Source organism: Dendrobium catenatum, unplaced genomic scaffold, assembly GCF_001605985.2.
Source record: "Dendrobium catenatum unplaced genomic scaffold, ASM160598v2 fragScaff_scaffold_201, whole genome shotgun sequence".
Taxonomy (NCBI): domain Eukaryota; kingdom Viridiplantae; phylum Streptophyta; class Magnoliopsida; order Asparagales; family Orchidaceae; genus Dendrobium; species Dendrobium catenatum.
Window position 1 is genome coordinate 202623 of NW_021318663.1, and position 20383 is coordinate 223005.

Here is a 20383-nt window from a genome sequence, read left to right on the forward strand (position 1 = left end):
GTATAATAGCAGTATCGATGAATCAATAGTTGTATCAATGAATCAATAATAGTGTTGTCGGTGACAGTAATAGTAAATAGTGTCCATCTAAGTACCAGTGGAAGTAATAATAAGATAATGCAAGTAAATCCGTATAGTGACTGAATATGTGAACAATAACAATAAAGTTGAGCAGTAACAATGAATCAATAACATACATTTCAGTAGTTACACAAAACAAGTAAGAAGACCTAGTTTAAATGATGTTTTTTCAGTAGTTAGTCATTAGTAATTGTTGGCTTATTATATAGTGTCGTCACTCATTTGACCGTCAGCACAGTAATAACTCATAACTCTCAAACAGTGAATTGTAAAGGATAACATCAAACCATAATATTTAAAGGAAAGCCCGTCAACCCACCATCTTGTACATGTCATTAATAGTCTTCAGCCAATGTTAGTGAAACCAACTTTTACTTTGACTGGTTATATTATTATCATATTAATATAACAGTAATAGCAACTAACTATTACCCAATCATATACCCATTTTCATTCTCATTGCATATATTATTAATATGCTTAAATAAAAATACTCAATTTTTTATTGAATCAAAATCATACAAAATACAATAACTTCTATTTTACTAGTTAAAAATTAGAAATTAACTAGTGAAAATGTTCGTAATGCTCGGTACTATAATATACAAAAAGTTGTACGGTAGAAGTTCATTAAAACCAGGAAAAATATAATAAAATCAGTTCTAAGGAGAATCAAACAGTCAAACTCAAAATTTTTTAAAACAGAGGAAGGAAATAAGTCACTTACCTCGATTGGAACAATTTCTATAAAATCAGTGAAGTGATCCGGTGGGTAAAATCGGATTCTCCTTCTCTCTCCTCCTTTCTCTTCCCCCTCTACCGTTTTCTACTAAGACAAGTTGGCGGTGAGTGAGGGGGAGGACGGGTGAGTAGAGAAAATTATATGTAAAAATGATTTTAGTGGCCTAGCGTCGTAGCCTTGCATGTAAAAACTAAAAGTATTGTAGAACAGAGGCTTCAATGCCGTAGCAGCCATTCTGGGTGCCATTGTACTTTAGACCTCCGCGCATCGACGCTCAAAGGTGCAGTACCATTGCGCTATAGTTCAAACAATAATTCTTCTCTTTTTTTGACACATTTAAAAAATTTGAGTTGTTACATGTACGGTCTTAAGGATTTCCTCGTCAGATCTTTCACCTTTAATTGTGTAGGCCTATTCGCCATAATATGATTTTTATTATTTACCTTTCATTAGCCTTCATATTTTCATAACATACATCAGTATATACAACAAACATCTGTATGTCCAGTAAACATCTGTATATTATGTAAACTAACTAACAAATATTGAAATCAAGTGTACCGGTAAATAATCAACGTACTTAATATGAAAAAATTTGCTTCCACAATTAGATAAATGTGCTGCCACAATTATATAAAAATGTTGTTTTTTCCTATACCATAGATTGAGTATATCTCATTATTCTCTTTTCCACCGATAAATAACGTCAATTGCCCTCCTCATTCAACTAAAAAATTTCCTTTCCCTCTCCCAAATCTCCTTGCTCTCTTCTTCTCTTCATTTCTTTCTTTTCCTTACTGATTTCAACAAACATTGCAGCAGCCCTTACCTAATCTCAGCAACACTGCAGCAGCCCTTACCTAATTAAGTAAACAACTACAATCCTTACCTGATTTTCTTTACCTTATTGTTTTCTGAATTTTCCCTCAGCAGTTCTCCAGCAGCCCGCAGTAGCACACTCCAGCTTTCCCGTGCCCTTCCTCGCAGCCTACTTTGAATTCCAGTGAGTATCGGACAGGTGGGGGAAAAGAAGGAATGGCTAATGCTTAAACTTAACTATATTATATATTAAGGCTCCACCTCCACTAAGCTTTCAGTCATTCCTATCAGTGAAATCAGTGATATAACATTAATTAATAATCTGTTATTGTAATTTAATTTAATTAATTTTTAATGAACTATTAATTAATTAAGCTATTAAACAAATTTATATGTATACACTTATATTTATCAAAATGTTCAAAATAAAAGATAGAATTTAACGAAAATAAGTTTGACATTTTATGGAGGAAATAAAATGAGAGAAATTTTGAGGAAAATTTCATGATTATACTTTTTGAAAGTTTTGAGTAGTATAATTAAGTACTCTTCTGAAGCTGAATGAAATGGGAACAAGATGTTTCCAAACCTAACCATTAGTAGCTATCATTGTGATCGTAGCATTTTTTTGTTATTTGTGTTGCATACCGGAAAGAATTCCTATGAATTGAGGAAAAATGTGTTATTTACAGTCATCTTAGCTATATAATTTTCATTACACATGAAACAAAGTAGACAAAGATCCTTTGCTCGGAAAATCTAGTGAGAAAAATTATAGAGCCTAGGCTAAGTTAGAAATTTCATTGCTAGTAAATTTTGAGTGCAAATTCTAGCCTCCCTCTCTATGATTCCTGGGGCACTAGTACAACGTGTTGAAGGATCTAGTCTCTTTCTTATCTTTTTGAGGTATGTCGTACTTGAAGCATATTAAATTTGTGATGTTGGTGACAACAACTTTGGGCCCCAGTTGATGATGAGAATGGGCAGCTTGGACATGATAGGATAGGCATTGCTCAATATTGATGTAATAGCTTGCAGAGCATAGGCCTATCTACTTAGCACCTGGAAGATCTAGTTTGGAGATTGGTACTTATTAGCTTGCCCTATAGACAGTGTAGCCCATGTTTTCTTTCTTCTTTTGTAACTTGGATCGTTATTGGGATGCAGACCTCGTCAACTTCACTTTTTTTACATGGAGGATTATGCTGTAGCAAATCCTATATTTTCTCGATAGTTGCATCATCTTTTGTTATTTATAGAAATTTGGGTAGGTGATTTCAATTATATGTAAGGTGTGAAAAGGTTTGAAAATCCTTAAAATATTTTTGACTTAATTTGTTTGATATTCTTTGGTATTTTTTAGGGATGTTTTTTTAATTCTTTTATTCTTTATTTTTTCTTTCTCTTTTTTTGTTCTTCCTTTTTTAAATATCTCAAAATATTGTGAGCATAGCTCATTCTCTCGCTTTGCTTGAGCATGTGTATGCAGCGCAACAAGTAGTTGTTCAAATCAGCGCATCAGTTTGCACAATTTTTAAAGATATCTCATGCTTTTTTAAGAGTCGTGTAATTTATGTTAGATTCCCTTAAAAAACAAGGTATTCAGACTTAACATTTAGCACCATAGTTTTTATTGAAATACCCGTGAGAGTTTGATTGTTTTAATAGTTTGGCATGCTTTTTGTTGGAGAAAAGGACCAAAATGGTCCCTCAACTCTATGTGAGGAACCAAATGGTACCCAACTCTTTGGAGGGACCAATTTGGTCCCTCAAACTCCACTAAATGGGACCAATATGGTCCTCACGTTAACTTTTAACGACAAATATGCATCTGCTGAAAGCACTGGAGGGGTGTAATTGGAAAAGAAAAGAAAACCTCATTATACGTGTGACCCTTCTCCGCATAACCCTTCTCCATAGAGCTTTCTCCGTGTAACCTTCTCCGTAGAGTTGCATGTTTCACTGAAGACCGAGCGACACCAGAAGATTAAATGCAGCAGACCGACCGTCGAGCGCAGTTCTCAATCCGCATGCGTTGAATACCGCTTCCACTACCGCAGCCCTAGCGACCGTCCGGAGTCGTCATAGTCCCACGCACGTGTCGACAACTACTCTCGCTCCCACATCCCTAGCGACCGTGCAGAGCCGTAGCAAGCTATCAATCACGTCGAACACTAGTTCCCATAGCAGATTAGCAGTCTAGAGATCTTCCTTAATTTGGGATCATCAATTGCAACACTTGGTATCGATCCTTCGTTGTTCACCGAGTCTACCTCGTTCGCTTCGCGGGAATAAAGAGTGGTACAATCGAACATAACATAGTTAAGAGGTATATATTTTTTTTCAACTTCATTTTGCAGATTTGATTATTTTATTCTTGGCATTTGTGATGTTTCAAATACTTTACAATAGGAGTAAGTCCTAGAAATGAAATACCTACTCAATGGCTTGAAGATTCTAATTTCTCATAGTTATTTGTTGGTTTAAGTGAGGAGAATGGTATTAATAGTAATGTAGAGGTTGACTGGGTGATGGTGACGGTAATGATGATAGTGTTGATTGTTATGATGATGATGATGATGACAAGGTTGATGATTATTTTGCGTATGAAAAAACTCAACTTAAAGGAAAGCAAATCATTGGAACCATTGAGGAAAATCCTACTATGATTTTTAAAGGGGGAAAGTGTGATAGTGATTGTGTGGACTCAGGATGATGCTACTCTTATTGGCAGTGATGAAGATGAAATATGGAAATGGCCAACCTTCAACCCAATGACATTCTAGTACCAACTATTTCGAAATAGGAATGCTATTTAGTGGGAAGGAGGAGTTCAAAACTGCAATCGAAAATTGGTCTATTTTGACGGGGAAAACAATTAAGTTTATAAAGAATGATAAAAGAAGATGTAAGATTATCTGTAGATGGCCTAATTTCCCTTTTAGCATTTATATCTCAGCACATCAAGCAATTCAGGACATATTAAATCTTTACAAGATCATACATGTACATGGAATTATCATAGCAAGGCTTTGACATCAACATTTATTGCAAAGAGGTATGTGAATAGAGTCAAACTCAATCCCTAGATGAGATGTAGTGTTTTTAGAAAAGAAGTTATGGATGACTTGAAATTGCATGTATCAAAACCTCAAGCCAAGAAGGCACTAAAGAAGGAACATCAATTTATCTTCTTGGAGGAAGATCAATTTAATAAAATTTGGGACTACTGTCTGTAAGTATCAGGGAGTAATCCAGAATCAACAATTTATGTGCTTACTACTAAAGACCAAGATTTATATGGGAGATAAAGATTTTTGCGACTTTACGTTTGTGTTGATGCATGCAAAAAAGACTTTCTATCAGGATGTAGGCCAATTGCTAGTATTGATGGATGTTTTCTGAAAGGGAAACAAGGTGCCCTGGAGCTTGATACTAATAATAGCATATTTCTTGTCACAAGTGGGAGTTAAGTGGAATTCCATGCGAACATGCTTGTGCTGCAATACCTATGACAATGGGAGACTACGAGGATTTTGTGCATCCCTGCTACGCAAAAGAAACTTACATGAAAAGTTATGAGTCAAATATAAATCCGTTGAATGGTGTTAATGAGTGACCAATGAGTAACCGAATACCACCATTGCCATCAAAGTATAATAAATCAAAAAGGGGAAGACCAATGAAGATGCGAAGAAAAACCATCACATTTAATCTCTAAAAATTAGGGAGACCCAATGTTAAGCTCGACTGCTGTAGCTGTAGACAAAGTAGGCACATTAGCTTAACATTTAATGAGAGAACGAATACTGAACAAGGACAGGTAGAAGCCCAGGAAGTGTTCCAACCATATGTTGAGATGGTAAGTCATAACATATGATCAATTTTAATTTCAAAATATTAACAGTTTTCAGTTAAAAAAGGTTTTTTTTTAACTAGCCCTCAAAGTTGTTGGAGTGTCAACCTCAAACTGAATATGCTTCAGAAGTTCTCCCTCAAGGATCTTCAAATGAAACACTTTTGGTATGTTGATTTATTATTTTTTTTTTTGTAATTGATTTCTTCTTATGCATGTCAATCTAATTAAATCTTTATATTTTCTTTAGGTTTACACCTCTAGAGGAAAAAATCTCATTGAAAGAGCTTTTTGAAGCTCAAGATATTTTGTTTGGGATGGACAAGCCTTTAATGACATTTATTTTTGGTTTTGTTAAGTAATTTTTTGTATGGAGAATGGATATAATTTATTCTATTGCCTTCTTGATCCAGATTTTTTGTATGGGGTATTTGACATACTCATGTATTTTGATTGAAACTACAAATGCTTGATCATTAAATGAAATGTATTTTTGCTTTTGCTACAATGTATGTAATGAAACAATGCCAAAAGTTGTTTTTTTAATTTCGTGTGATTAGAACTTGCCTTGCATTTAAATTTATTAAATTTAAATTTTGTGATTAGAATCTTGCATACATAAACATTTTAAAGAATAGTGAAATTATTAAATTTAAATTTATTTAAAAAATTTTATTAAAGAAAAGTTTAATAAGTTTTTTTTACAAAAAGTATAATACCTACTTAAACTCATTTTTTGAATATTTTAATTAGAAATGACCAAATTTCCCTCATACTTAACACCATCAACTTCACCATCACATGGCGGGACCAACAAGGTCCCATTTAGTGAAGTTGAGGGACCAAATTGGTCCCTCCAAAGAGTTGGGGATCATTTTAGTCCCTGACATAGAGTTGAGAGACCATTTTGGTCCATTTCTTCTATTTGATGTGTATAGTTTGAGTTTGATTTCTATCTCCAGAACTAACCCATAGTCTTAAAATTATGTAGGTTTATATTTTTTTTAGTATTGTTGGGAACTATATTATTTAAAATGCATGTGAATGGAGTTTGGGAAATAGGTAGGGGCAGAACCAACATTAATTTTTTTAGGGTTTGCAAGTTTTGAAATATTTAAATAATAATAATAATTATAACAATAAAAACAATAATAATTATAGAAAATGGACTAAAATGGTTCCTCAACTATTTAGGAATGATCAAATTGATTCCCAACTATTTTAGGAGATCATTTTGGTTCCTCAACTCTTTAAAATAGGGTCATTTACTCATTTTGGTCCCAACATCCAAAATTATGGAAGTTGAATTTAATGATGTTAAAATTAGAGATATTTTGTTAAGTTTTTGACTAAACTATTTATTAGATATAATTTTTAAATAATTTTAATTTTTCAAAATAAAATTATTAATCATTTGTTAATAAGAAAAATATGACTAAAATATTTTTTAAATAATAAAATTTAATTTTTGTTTATTTTATAATTTTCAAGTAACTATTTTAGTATATACAATAACTTTAAATTGTAGTTTTTTATAAAATAGAGTTAAATATTCATTTTAGTCACAAATATATTTACCAATCAATAATTCATAAATATGACTAAATATTTTAATTTAATACAAAATATTATTAATCTTTCTTATTAATATAAATGATTAATAAATTTTATCTCAAAAAATTTTTTAATTACTTGAAATTATATCTTAAATAATTTGATTAAAAATTATTAAAACACTTATAATTTAACACCATAAAGTTCAACATCTTATTTTGGTTATTGGGACCAAAATGATTGCATTTTAAAGTGTCGAGGGACCAAATGTCCCTCAGATAGTTGGGGTCCATTTAAAATGGTCTATGATAGTGGATTATTTTGGTTTCTTAAAAAAGTTGAGAGACAATTTTGATCCTTTTATCAATAATATAATATAATAATAATAATTTTAAGTAATTAAATAATAAAGATAATAATACTTATAACAATAGTAACCACCACAACAATAATAATGATAATAGTGATAATAACAATAATATAGCTTAAATGAATAAATTTTTTTGAAGAATAAGTATTAATATAATACCATCAAATTTATGGGAATTTTTTTTTGTTGTGTATCTTCCAATTTAAATGATTTATTTTTCTATCTAAACAAAAAACAAAATATATCAATATTGTTTGATATAAAATTTAATGTTTATTTATAATTCAATTATACAATAATAAAAATAGTACTTGTTAAATAAAATTTTTATTTTATTTTAAGATAAATAATATTTACTGTTCAGAGTTTTCATAAAAAAATTGGTTTAACTAGGCAAAAGCTTTTCTTTAGAGTGGGCAATTTTCCTATAATAGGTATATTAATATAGAGGAAAAAAAATCAGGGTGGACAGTTGCCTACCCTGATATATACCTAGTTCCGCCATTGAAAACAGGGCTATGAGGTGTGACAAAAGGCTAGTCAAATATGGGTATAGGTTGCTCGGAATTTGTGCGAATGGAAGGAGCTGAGATGTGGGCTCCGAAAATTCGGCCCCGGCCTCTGCCCACGCATTGTTTTGCTTTTTCTTTGGCGAGGGAGTTTTAACTGATAAGTTCCGAGGTAAAGTTTGGAAGGCAGATGGGTTTGTAGATAAGACACTACCCATAGATTTTGCCCTCATTTTTGCGAGGACTTTATGATCTGAGTTTTGGTTTCCTATAGGCGCAAGCCCCTATAGTTAATTACCCCTCCCGATAATGAGAGAGAACTTTCAATTAAGGCTAGTCATCAATCAGATACATAGAGACACATGTTATATGGCATATAGTAGCAGCATAGATATTTGGATATTAGAGGTTTGAAGGTTTGGATATTTGGAAATTTTAAGGTTTTGTATTTAAAATAGAAATTTTCACCATCTTACACTTAAAGCGGATGGTGGGGGAATGGATGATGGACCCGATCAAGATCCCATGGTTTTGTCGTCCCGGGCCATCGTGGCCCCTGGTCTGCTTAGTTAGAGGAGGTAGTCAACCCAACCTGACAGAATGATCCTTGTCGGCAGCCATGGGTTGCTTCGTCCAAGGGGACTTTGTAGACTTGAGGTGAGTATTTGTCTAAGGGGACAAATTTAAATCCACCTTAGCTAACAGAGGGCTTTGTGCCTTATCAATTATATGCTATTGATTCATATATCAAGGATTTGATGCCACTAAGGAGCGTATTGGCTATGACCATAACCGGTATTTCGTGGTGCCATTTGGCTGCAAAACCACTCGGTTCAGAGGGCCCCGGATCATAACTGTTTATCATGCGGTGCCATTTGACCGCAAAATCGCTGGTTAGAGGACACGTACACGTAACACGCTCGCCGGGGCCCATGCAGGTTCTATGATTGCTTTTACCCCTTTCAGTGTACCTATGTGTATACAAACTACGGTGCACGTGTGGGCGTACTTTGAAAATACTTGTAGACGCCTTTTGTCCACTTATGTGAATGTTGTGGATTCGGTGGCGTGTCGTAGTAGCTTGTGGACGCCTTCTGTCTGCTTGTACGAATGTTGCAGATCCGGTGACGCGGCGTAGCAGCTTCTAAATTGAGTTGTTCGCTGCTTTGTACAGGTAGACTATCGTGCACTACTCGTTGCTTTCTGCAGTTTGATCATATCGCACTAACGAATCTCTTGCTTTGTGTTTGTCGATGCTTGTATTTATTGTATTTCTTTCATATTTTCTTGCTTATAATGTATTGTGCAACGAGTTTCCTAGAATGACTCGTAAGAGCTTGCATTTGTTGTAGTCCTTTGGCATTTATTCATAGGTAGTATGTAATATTCGTAGTGGGGCTCCAGTAGAAACTCATGTGATCTTGTATCTGCCGTATTCTTCATGCACTTTGTTGTGGTATTTGACTTATATAGTACATCCGCCACTGCTACAAGTAGACAGGTAGATGTATTCCTTCACAGATTGAAATTGACTTCAAGATACTGCATTTACTGAAGTCTTTTTGCATCTACCAATAAGTGGCATGTTATACGTATATCTGTATTCTTTGAGAGATTGTATGCATTGCAGATCTTTTTGACTAAATGCTCCCAGTCATTTCGATTCAATCATTCCTCTTTTGTGTGTATTTGAAACCCTTTTAATGTGTTTTTCTTGGAATTAAATCTTCGTGTAGGTTGAAGATCTTTTGTTATAGCATTGAATTATTGCAACTCCGTTGTCCTCAAAAGTAGTTTAGTTCTTCTTGCAAACTTTTTATCCTCCAAAATGGTTTACAAGATACACGGTGAATTAGATATTGATCCTTTCATTCAAATTGAAATGATCGTTGTAGGCTAACTATAATTGCTCAAATAAGCTTTATACCAAAGCTTGTAGTGACTTTTTGTGCGGACCTTTGCTTGCAAGCTAGTTGTATCACAACTTCATTTGTTCTTGTTTGAGTGCACTGAAGGTTTGTTCATCATGAATCATTTTGCTTGATTGTATGAGATTTGTATGAATCAAACCTTTTTGATGGCATTTGGTTGTATGATTCTTCTCCATAATTTGTGAATAAATGATGCTTGTAGGCTAGATTGTCCAAGTCTTGTACATGCTCTATTACATTGTCATGTGTCACATATTCAATTTGATGTCATTCAAATTCCATGTAACTCAATTCAAGCTTGAGTCCCACATTGTCCATGATTGATTCAAGTTTAAGTTCTATGTCCCCTTCACTTGGTTCAAACCAAGTTCTCTTTCAAGTTCTGTTCTGTGTACGTGCTTCAAGTCCTTACTTGAGTTTAACTATTCAAGTCAAATTTGAATCAAGCTCTTTGTTCATTTGAGTTTGAATCTAACTAATTCAAATCATATCCATTTGATGTTCAAATTAAGTCCAAGCTTGAACTCATTAGATTCAAGTATGTTTTGTTAATCATTTGCTTTGTGTCAAAATACTAGTCCATTTTATTGTTCAAGTTCAATGTCTAAAGTTCAATCATAGTTCTTCGTGGTTCGAACAAATTCAAGTCATTGATCTAAGTCCTTGCTTGAGTTCAAGTACCAAACTCAAGTTCTTGTTCTTATTTGAGTTCAAGTCCAGGTTTAGTTCAATCTTGAGTCCAACTCAAGTCTTACATAAGTTCTTGCTTGAGTTTTCTTAAGCCATTTGCTTAGTTATCCAAGTTTGAATTTAGTTCAAATGATGTCCAAATCAGTGTCCAAATAAGATTCAATATTGTTCAAAGTCCTTGTCTTTTTTGGACAAAATTTCGGCAGCCTCATGGCGTCTCCCCCAATTAGGAGAAAAATCAAGAGGCCGCCTACCCGCCACGTCAACAAAGACGTGCACGGTGGGTGTTTGTGAGACACCGCTGCGGTGATTTTTATTTTTATTTTCATCCACCACACCAACAAAGGCGTGCATGGGGGTTTTAAAACATTTTTTTGAAAAAAAAGTAGTTTGCTTTCCCTCCGCTCGGAGGTACTTATGAGCGATCCTTCGCCATAGGTGCCGCACTGGGATCCCATCCCACCACGCGCAACAAAGGCGTGCATGGGCAGTTTTCCGGTCCGCCACAAACATTGAAGTAAGGTTTTGAGTTTAGAAAAATTCGTACATTCGCGGGGTTGGCACGTGGATCGAGGGGTCACTCGCCTACCTCATCGTAGGTGTCGCACCGGGTTCTCTCCTACCACGCTCAACAAAGGCGTGCATAGGTGGTTTGCCGGCCCAACACGTATGTCGAGGTAAGAGAGATTTTTTGTTTTAATTATAATTAATTAAAATTAATAATAATTAATTATAATTTAAAATAATTAAATATAATTATAATAATTAACCATATTTAATTATAAAATGATGATAATTAATTTAAATTAAAAGTTAATTATAATTAATTTTAATAAATTATGATTAATTATTATCACTAATAATTAACTATATTAATTATAAATTAATCATAAATTTTTTAATTAAAACTAATTATTATTTATAATAATTAAATATAATTAAAATATTTAATTATAATTAAAATATTTAATTATAATTAATTATAATTAACTGTTTTTAAAAATAACTAAATATAGTTAAATAATAATAATAGTAATAATAAGATAAAATAAATACCTAATCAACTGAGGGTCGGGTAGATGAATCTTGCAGCCAAGGCAGAGAGGGAGTTCGGGTGAGGAGTTCGGCTAGGGGCTCGGGAAGGAGAGGTGAGGTCGGACGGCTCAGGTAGCTCTCTCCTTCTCTCTCTCTCTCTTTCTGTTTCTCTTGCTCGGCCGGAGAAAACGAGAGGGTCAGGCAAGGATCGGAGGAGGGAATCAGGATCTTGAGGGCTGCAGCTTACGGTTTGGTTAGAGATCGATTGAGGAAGGGTCGGATGGGAAGGATGAATTTGAGGCGGGATTGAAGCAGGTGGAATCGGCTAGGTAGGAGAAGGGAAGGATGGGGCTTGGACAGATTCTCTCTCTCTCTCGTCTCTCTCGGCTTGTGTGGAGGTGTCGGTTCAGGAAGGCACGACGGGAGCTTCGTGTGTGTGGAAGAGCAGCGACTGAAGGCTTCCATCTGCTCTGGTAATTTAACGACGCATTTGGGCTCTCGATCGGGAGAGGTCGCAGGATTTGCGGGATCAGACCGCGAACGACGTCGGTCTTATAGTGATTGAGAGCAGGATTTGCGGAATTTAGCAGAGATAGGCAGGATTTCAGCGTAGGTATGCTGTATAACATTTTGTTTTCTCTTTCGGATTTTATCCGGAGGTCAACATGAGCAGATATTAATTGGGAGGGTTGGCTTTATTTTGGTTAGGCCGATGGTCCTGTTATGTTATTGTTGAGTAAATTTCTTTAAGGTTAGATATGATATATTTATGAAAGGCGCCCTTGTCAATGGCTAGAATAATATATATGTATAATAGGCGCCACTTTTTAAGTGCTAGATCAATGACTTATATGTATTGATAGGTGCTAAGGGATTGGTTAGGGTCTTAGTGCCTTTTAGTTTTTAGAATAGTTTTTCTAAGTTTTAATTTTATTTGGGATAACTTTCTCATTGCTTTTAAAAGTAACTTTTTAATTTATATATATATATATATATATTCTTTTTAAATTTTTAGTAATGATATTTTCCTTTTATATTTTAAATAATAATAATAATAATAATAATAATAATAATATTTATATTTTATTTTTATTTTCTTAAAATAAATGTTTGAATGCACTCTCACTATGAATTTTCTTAACCTGTGCATGGTAAAATTTTCGCCATCTCTTCATGTGGCAACTCGAGCGTTCTTGAGATATTTTAGCATTGTGGACTCGTCAAGTTCTTCCATTTTATAAACGGGTGATGATTGAGTAATTTCTTTCATGCGAAAGCAAAGTTCTTTGTTGATTTTTTGTTAAATTACGTCTGTCTTCTAGTTCCAGCCCATCATCATCTCATTTGATCAAATTGGCTTGTGGATCACTTGATCAAACTGGCTTGTGGAACATATATGGAGGTCAACGTAAATCTTGTGACTGTTTTGTCTATTTTATGACTGCTTTACCACCTTATCAGAAACTTAAACATTTCTCATTTAGTATAGGATTTTGGCAATGACAAGTTAAAGAATTCTAGGATCAATAGTTTTACTGAATTTTTTATTGCAGTTTTAAACAAATTTTAGTGAAATAAGTGTTGCGGCTCTCTTGGGTCTGCACTCATTGGGACCTTTAGTTTTGTGAAATTGGCGATTTTCTTTAATGTTTAGGAAAAGTTTTGAGTTTATTTTTTGTGAAAATACACCCATCTTTTGCCGTCATTGTCTCGTTTGATTAATTCTGCTAGTGGAACATATTTGGAGATTAACAGGATTCTTATATTTCCACATTCATTTTCTATTAAATTTCTTTTCCCACCTTATCAGAAGCTTAACGTTCCTCATTTATAGGATTGGCAATCACAATTCAATGAATTTCTGGATCAATACTTTTAATGAATTTTTATTGCAGTTCTAAACAAGTTTTAATGAAATGTTATGGCTATAAAAACTACTAACTCTCTACAGCCTAATGCTGTAGGTCCTCATAACTCCAATTCTTGATGGGCAAGCATTGCTTTACTCTTTTGAGTCTACTCCTGAGGTTAGAATAGGTGTTGCATTTGGTAGTGGTAATGGCCAAACACTTCCGGCAACAGAATTGCCTGGGGTCTCATCTTGGCTGGTATGTCAGCTATTTATCTCAGGGTCATTTCCTTTAATTAAGCCAAGGATTTGTAAAATCGAAACATGCCATTTTTGAATTTCTATGACTTACTATTGTAAGTTAGCAATATTTGGTCTAGGTTTAAAAGCTGAACCTTTGGTTTCTAACTTTAAACAGGTTAGAATTTTAACTGAAACCCTTGCCAAGATGATGGTTGAGCCTCGACGAGCATGTTTTTCCTTGCCCTCAAAAGATCTTAGAAAGAAAGCTGTTGGTGGACTAATTTCTGTCACAGTAGTATCAGCCAGTAATTTGAATCTTAATAGTGTGAAACGCAACATTGAAGAGAGTCCGGAGAGTTCATTAGTAAGCAGTCAGTCTTCAGTGAGCTTGGGGAATCAAATTGAGCAGACATTTATTGAAGTGGAGCTTGGAAATTTGTCCAGGAAAACCAATTTTAGTCGAAGTTCAAATCCTACATGGAATTCTGTTTTTAATCTGGTAATGCATGGAGATACAGGCATAATCAGGTTTCATTTATGTGAAGGGGGTCCAAGTAGTGTAAAGCTAAATTACTTAAGCAGTTGTGAGATAAAGGTAACTTTATAATTGATTAACTTCAACTAAAGCTTTCTGCAGATTGAAATGGAAGTAAATGTTTTCTGCTTTTTCCAACAGATGAAATATGTTGCAGATGATTCCACTACATTTTGGGCAATAGGGCCCAATTCTGGCGTGTTGGCAAAGCATGCTGAGAACTGTGGGCAGGAAGTTGAAATGGTTATTCCATTTGAGGATACTAATTTTGGAGAGGTATACTTTATTTCCAAAGTAATCATTACTATATTAAAGGCTTTATCAATATGATTTTTGAGTGCCCCCCATTAATTGAACTGTGCAATTAGTAATTTTGCAGTTTGGTAAGTGGATCTCAAATGTACCTTTAAATTGTTTTTCTTGTTTGTTGATTATTGTACAAGGAGCTTTTTAATTTTTCCATATGGTTTCAAGAGGTACACCTATATCCATTATATGCTTTATCAACCTGATATTTGAGGTGCTATGTTGTTTCCTTATTTATGTAGTGCTATGATTTATTTTATGTCTGGGTAGTTGTGATCAGGATTCGATCAGCAACAACTCTTAACTTCCCAGACTTGTGTGTCTACCCACACTAGCTTTTTAATGTTAGACGTTTATTCTTTTGCAAGCAGATCTATGTACAACACTTTCAGCACTTTAAATCATCCTCACTATAAGCCTTATTCCAACTATCCGGGCTCAGATTATGAATCATTATCCATAAATTCCTTTCTGAGTGTCATGTAGGTGTTAATTATAATTTACGCTAGTCTTTTAAAACAACTAATTTTCATGTCATTTTTGAACTATCTCTTTCCCTTCTATTCCTTTTTTGCACTCAAACATTGTTGATAGATCTGCTCTCAATTTTACCATTCCTTTTCCTTAAGGAGGATAGCTACTCGCTGGATAATGGTCCTTGTTGCTGCTTCGCAATTGAACACTAAAAGCTTAACAGTTTGTGTAATAGAAAATTCATAGAGTGCGAAGTTCATATCTATTGTAATATTTGACTAGAAGATCTAGAGGAAAGAGTACAATTCTGGGTAAACAATATATACATTTATTTGAATGGCATGTTGGTCACATTCAGGTTTCTATTTCGATTCAGTTACTTGTGGAGTTTGAGTATTGGTGGCATTTGTGCTTTAAAAATATATCCGTTCCAACTATATTTCTATTTAAAATATCTATCTTTTACATTTTGACATATATTTTTAAATTTTTTTACTGCAGTTAACTGTTAGGCTTGTCTTAAAGGAATGGCAGTTTTCCGATGGTTCCGTTACCATGAGTAGTTCTTCAGATGGTCAGTTTCAATCATCCATATATGGTTCATCAAGCATGCCGCTCAGAACTGGAAGGAAACTTAGTATAACTGTAGTGGAAGGAAGGGACCTGACTACTAAAGATAAATCTGGAAAGTGTGATCCTTATGTCAAATTAGAATATGGAAAGGTTTTGTTTTCAACTGTCTATGTTTTGTTATTCACATTGATGGTTTATTTCTTAAGATTACCACCAAGAAGATTGCAAATCTGTTGGTAATAAGGAAAGTTCTTTTCCCTCTTCAGGTTCTCCAGAAAACAAAAACGGTATATCATACCACAACTCCTGTGTGGAACCAAACATTTGAGTTTGATGAAATTGGAGGAGGTGAATATCTCAAGATCAAATGCTACAATGCAGAAAAAATTAGTGATGAAAATGTTGGAAGTGCACGGGTAAGTTTAGAAGGACTTTTGGAAGGTTCTTGCCGAGATGTTTGGATACCCCTTGAAAAAGCAAACTCTGGTGAACTGAGACTTCAAATACAAGTTGCAAAGAATAATGCCCACGAAGGATATTGGGTAAACTCTCCAACATATTGAGATCGTTTTGGTATTATAACAAAATAAGAATGCTAAAATAAGCTTACTTATATTGTTTGAGCTGTTTGCTAACATTGAATTTGTTATAGGATGTCTATTTAAATAGCTTTCTTTTGCTATTCCATTCCTAGCGGTAGCGTTGGTTTCTGATGGTAAAATTTTGAATTCCTGCAGAACTCATCACAAAGATCATTTTCAGCTGGTTGGATTGAATTGGTTCTTATTGAAGCTAGGGACCTTATTGCTGCAGATCTAAGAGGAACAAGTGATCCTTATGTTAGGGTTCATTATGGTAACCTGAAGAAACGTACAAAGGTCACTTGTTATTTTCTAAATGTTAGGATAATAATTTTTAATGCATGAACTTTTTTTATTTTTGTTCATTATTCATGCTCTTCGTACTACAGTTATATCTAGTTCAGAGTGGTTCCCAGAAGCATTTGTACAAATAAGAAAATAAGAATCTATGTGAAAATTCCTCAGATGATGTTAAATTTATCGACAACTACAGAAGCTTTGTGAAAAGCCGAAAGATTAGGAAAAGGTCGTGCTTGGAGGCTGGTGGTTTAGTAGTTGGCTACCGATGAAGCTGGTCAAGGGTTCAAAACCAACGGATAGCAGGTCGTCTTTAACTGTCTGTTGAATGGCAAGATCTGAAACTTATCACACTAAAAAGAAAAAGGCTGGTGACCATGAAGCATATCATCTTTGAAGCAAAATGTGGGCTCCGAAAATTCGGCCCCGGCCTCCGCTCGCTGCTCTTTTCTTTCGGCGAGAGAGTTTTAACTGAATAAGTTCCGAGGTAAATTTTGGAAGGCAGATGAGTTTGTAGATAAGACACTACCCAGAGATTTCGCCCTCATTTTGCGAGGACTTTATGATCTGAGTTCTGGTTTCCTATAGGCGCAAGCCCCTATAGTTAATTACCCCTCCCGATCACGAGAGAGAACTTTCGATTAAGGCTAGTCATCAATCAGATATGTAGAATATACGTGTTATCTGGCATATAGTAGCAGCAATAGGTTTGGAATTTGGAGAACTGGATTTGGATTTGGGAATTTGGAAAGTATTGAAAAGTTTGATATTTAAAATATGAAATTTCACCACCTAGCACTTAAAGCTGATGGTGGGGTAATGGATGATTGACCCAATCAAGATCCCATAGTTCCGTCGTCCCGGGCCATCGTGGTCCCTGGTCTACTTAGTCAGAGGAGGTAGTCGACCCAACCTGACAGAAGGATCCTTGTCGGCAGCCATGGGTTGCTTCGTCCTAGGGGACCTTGTAAACCGAGGGTGAATGTTTGTCTAAGGGGACAAATTTAAATCCACCTTAGCTAACAGAGGGCTTTGTGCCATATCGATCATATCCTATTGATTCATATCTCAAGGATTTAACGCCACTAAGGAGCGTATTGGCTCTGGCCATAACCGCTATCTGTGGTGCCATTTGACGGCAAAATCACTCGGTTCAGAGGGCCCCGGGTCATAACCGTTTACCTGCAGTGCCATTTGGCGGCGAAACTGCCAGTTAGAGGCCACGTACCACGTCCTTACTGGCAAGAGATTGATTTGAGAATGGATCCTAGTAATATTTTCGACTAGGCATTAAGCTCTTTGTGAGCTGAAGTAAACTTTAATTTGTCCGCCCCGACAAACTGTTGCGGAGGGTGGATGGATTTTGCTTTAAGTGTGTTGATGGATTGATTTCATTTTTAATATTTTTGGGATTTTTTTGGATTTTTGTGGAGTTTTGGTTTTTTGGATTTTTATGGGTATTTTGGGTGGAGCTATGGACTTTGAATATTTACGAGACATTTAAAAATATTTGGAAACCCCTCCGGTTGAGATCTGCATTCAACACGGCCATCATCGGGGTGTTTGAGGTCATTGCTATTTGTAGCTTGAACCTTGTCAACTTAGCCGAGCTATTGACAGAGGATCGGGTTTCATAGGCTTCGTGCCTTTATTAGTGAATTCATGTTGTTGTAGGCCTAATATGAATGTTTTAAAGCAAATATACCGGTCGCCATAACTTTATATTTGCTTAATGGTTCGAACCCTTTTGACTTCTATTGACCCGTATAGAAGGATCGATTTCGAACCTGAATCACTTGTCAACCCGCGCAGCATCCCTAGACGTCACGTGTGTACCAATAACACGCTCGCCAGGGCCTATGCGGGTTAAGATTGTATTTTCCCCTTTAGTGTACCTATGTGTATACAAATTACAGTGCACGTGCAGGGGTATTTATGGAATAGACGCCTTCTGTCTGCTTGTACGAATGTTGCAGATCCGGTGGCATAGCATTGTAGTTGTGGACGTCTTCTGTCTACTTGTACGAATGTTGAAGATCCGGTGGCATGACGTAGCAGCTTCTGAATAGAATTGTTCGCTACTTCGTACAGGTTGACTGTCGTGCACTACTCGTTGCTTTCTACAGGTGGATCGTAGTGCACCAATGAGTCTCCTGCTTTGGGTCATAGGAGCTTGCATTTGTCATAGTCTTCATGCATTTTGTTGTGTCTTTGATCTTTTCAATACGTTCACTACTGCCGGAGGTAGATGTATTCATCTTTAGACTGAAGTTGACTACAGGATACTGCATTTACTGTAGTCTTTATGCATCTACCCATGGATGTTATACATACATTTGTATTCATAGATAATTTGTATGGATTGCAGACCTTCTACAATTGTCCATGTGTAGATTGTTACATGTATCACGGATTTATCGTCCTTGAAATTGACTTTGAAAAGTTTCCTATAATCATTATCCTTTTTAACAATTATATCTCATTTGACAAGAAAGCTTTGAAGCATTTACAAGAAACTAAGTAGTATTGAGTTAATGTATTGGTCCATTCGTCGATTGCTATTGATAATAATCAGAATCTCCTTCAAGAAATTCTCTTCACTTTGCTTATGAATATAGTGTACCCTTCATACGTGTGTTGGTTGTATCTCTCTTGTTGTCAACTCCAAGCAATCATCAATATACAATATGTCTTTCTATTACATCATCATTTGACCCATGATGCGAATGACAACATTAGTGCTATTGTTGATTGAAAATTTGCATTTTGACTAGTATGAAATTCATGAATCATTCATAACATCTATTGAAGGCCTTGTATTGTAGCTTGTACGTAAATTGCCATACTCTTTGCCGGCTCTCTTGATCGTTGCTTGATGATGCATCGTTTCTAATGCTGTAAATGAGCCATTGTGATCCAATGACCTCTTCCCAATATTATGATTTTGGTGTAAAATCATATTATTTATGTTCTTCTTGCTACTTGTAATCAAATTACACTTGCAAGTTCTTTGCGATAAACTTGAGATCAAGTTCATCAATCCCTTCTTTCTAATTGAAATAATTAAACAAGTTAATCACTATTGGTCACATAGATTTCACGTTCACACTTGCAATGAATTTGTATATGAGTCTTTGCTTCCTAAATCTGCATTTGCACGATAATTCTATTAGGAAGTTGATTATCTTTTAAATCAAATTCCTTATAGCTCATCTATTGACATTCACTTGAATACATGTCAAACCAAATATCGGTTCATCGCATGATATTTTGTTTCATGTAATCTCTTCAAGTTAGATCCTTCATGATTCATTCAAATTTGGGGTTCAAGTGTCCATGCTTTGTCCACATGATTCAAGCTCTGAGCATAGTTTCATACAGTCAACTTGTATGTTAAACGTCAAAGTTCTTTTTGTTCAAGTATAGTTCTTTGTGCAAGTTCGATGTCCACAAGTTTTGAGTTCAATGTCAAAGTTCACCTTGCAAGTTCAAGTCCCAAATGCTTGCAAAATCAAGTTCATTTGTTGATTTTGATTTTTAGCCACATTTTGATTTTATTTCACTTGGTTTTGGCATTCATTAATCTTTTGAATTTTAGTCCAGATTCAAGTCCACAGTTCGCATTCTTTTGAGTTCAAACAGGTCCGAGTACAGTATGTTTTCACCCGAAATTTTGGCAGCCTCTCGGCGTCTCCAAGCATCGTAACGAATTCTCTCCTACCAAGCTAGAGAAAAGCGTGCATAGGTGGTCGTTCGCCGCGTTGCAAGCGCCGGGAGTGGGTGTTCAAAGTTTTAGGGTTTAGGAGTGTTATACCTTAACGACCGGCGGGAGCGATGTTGGCTCGAGGGAGAGAGAGAGCATCATCATTTTTCTTTCTTTTCTTTTTTTTTATTAATTTAAATTAATTATAATCAATCATAATTAAAAAAATTAATTT

General features: G+C 35.1%; 1 protein-coding gene across 2 annotated transcripts in view; it reads left to right on the top strand.

Annotated features, from left to right (window-relative positions):
* LOC110102670 (synaptotagmin-4) overlaps positions 1–20383 on the top strand; it is a 48366-nt gene that overhangs the window by 13310 nt on the left and 14673 nt on the right. For both annotated transcript variants that reach the window (XM_020831104.2, XM_028692956.1), the window contains 6 exons: positions 13552–13695; positions 13855–14274; positions 14356–14490; positions 15496–15717; positions 15834–16109; positions 16305–16445. In XM_020831104.2, the coding sequence (XP_020686763.1) occupies positions 13552–13695; positions 13855–14274; positions 14356–14490; positions 15496–15717; positions 15834–16109; positions 16305–16445 (1338 nt within the window). The remainder of the gene's footprint in view (positions 1–13551; positions 13696–13854; positions 14275–14355; positions 14491–15495; positions 15718–15833; positions 16110–16304; positions 16446–20383) is intronic.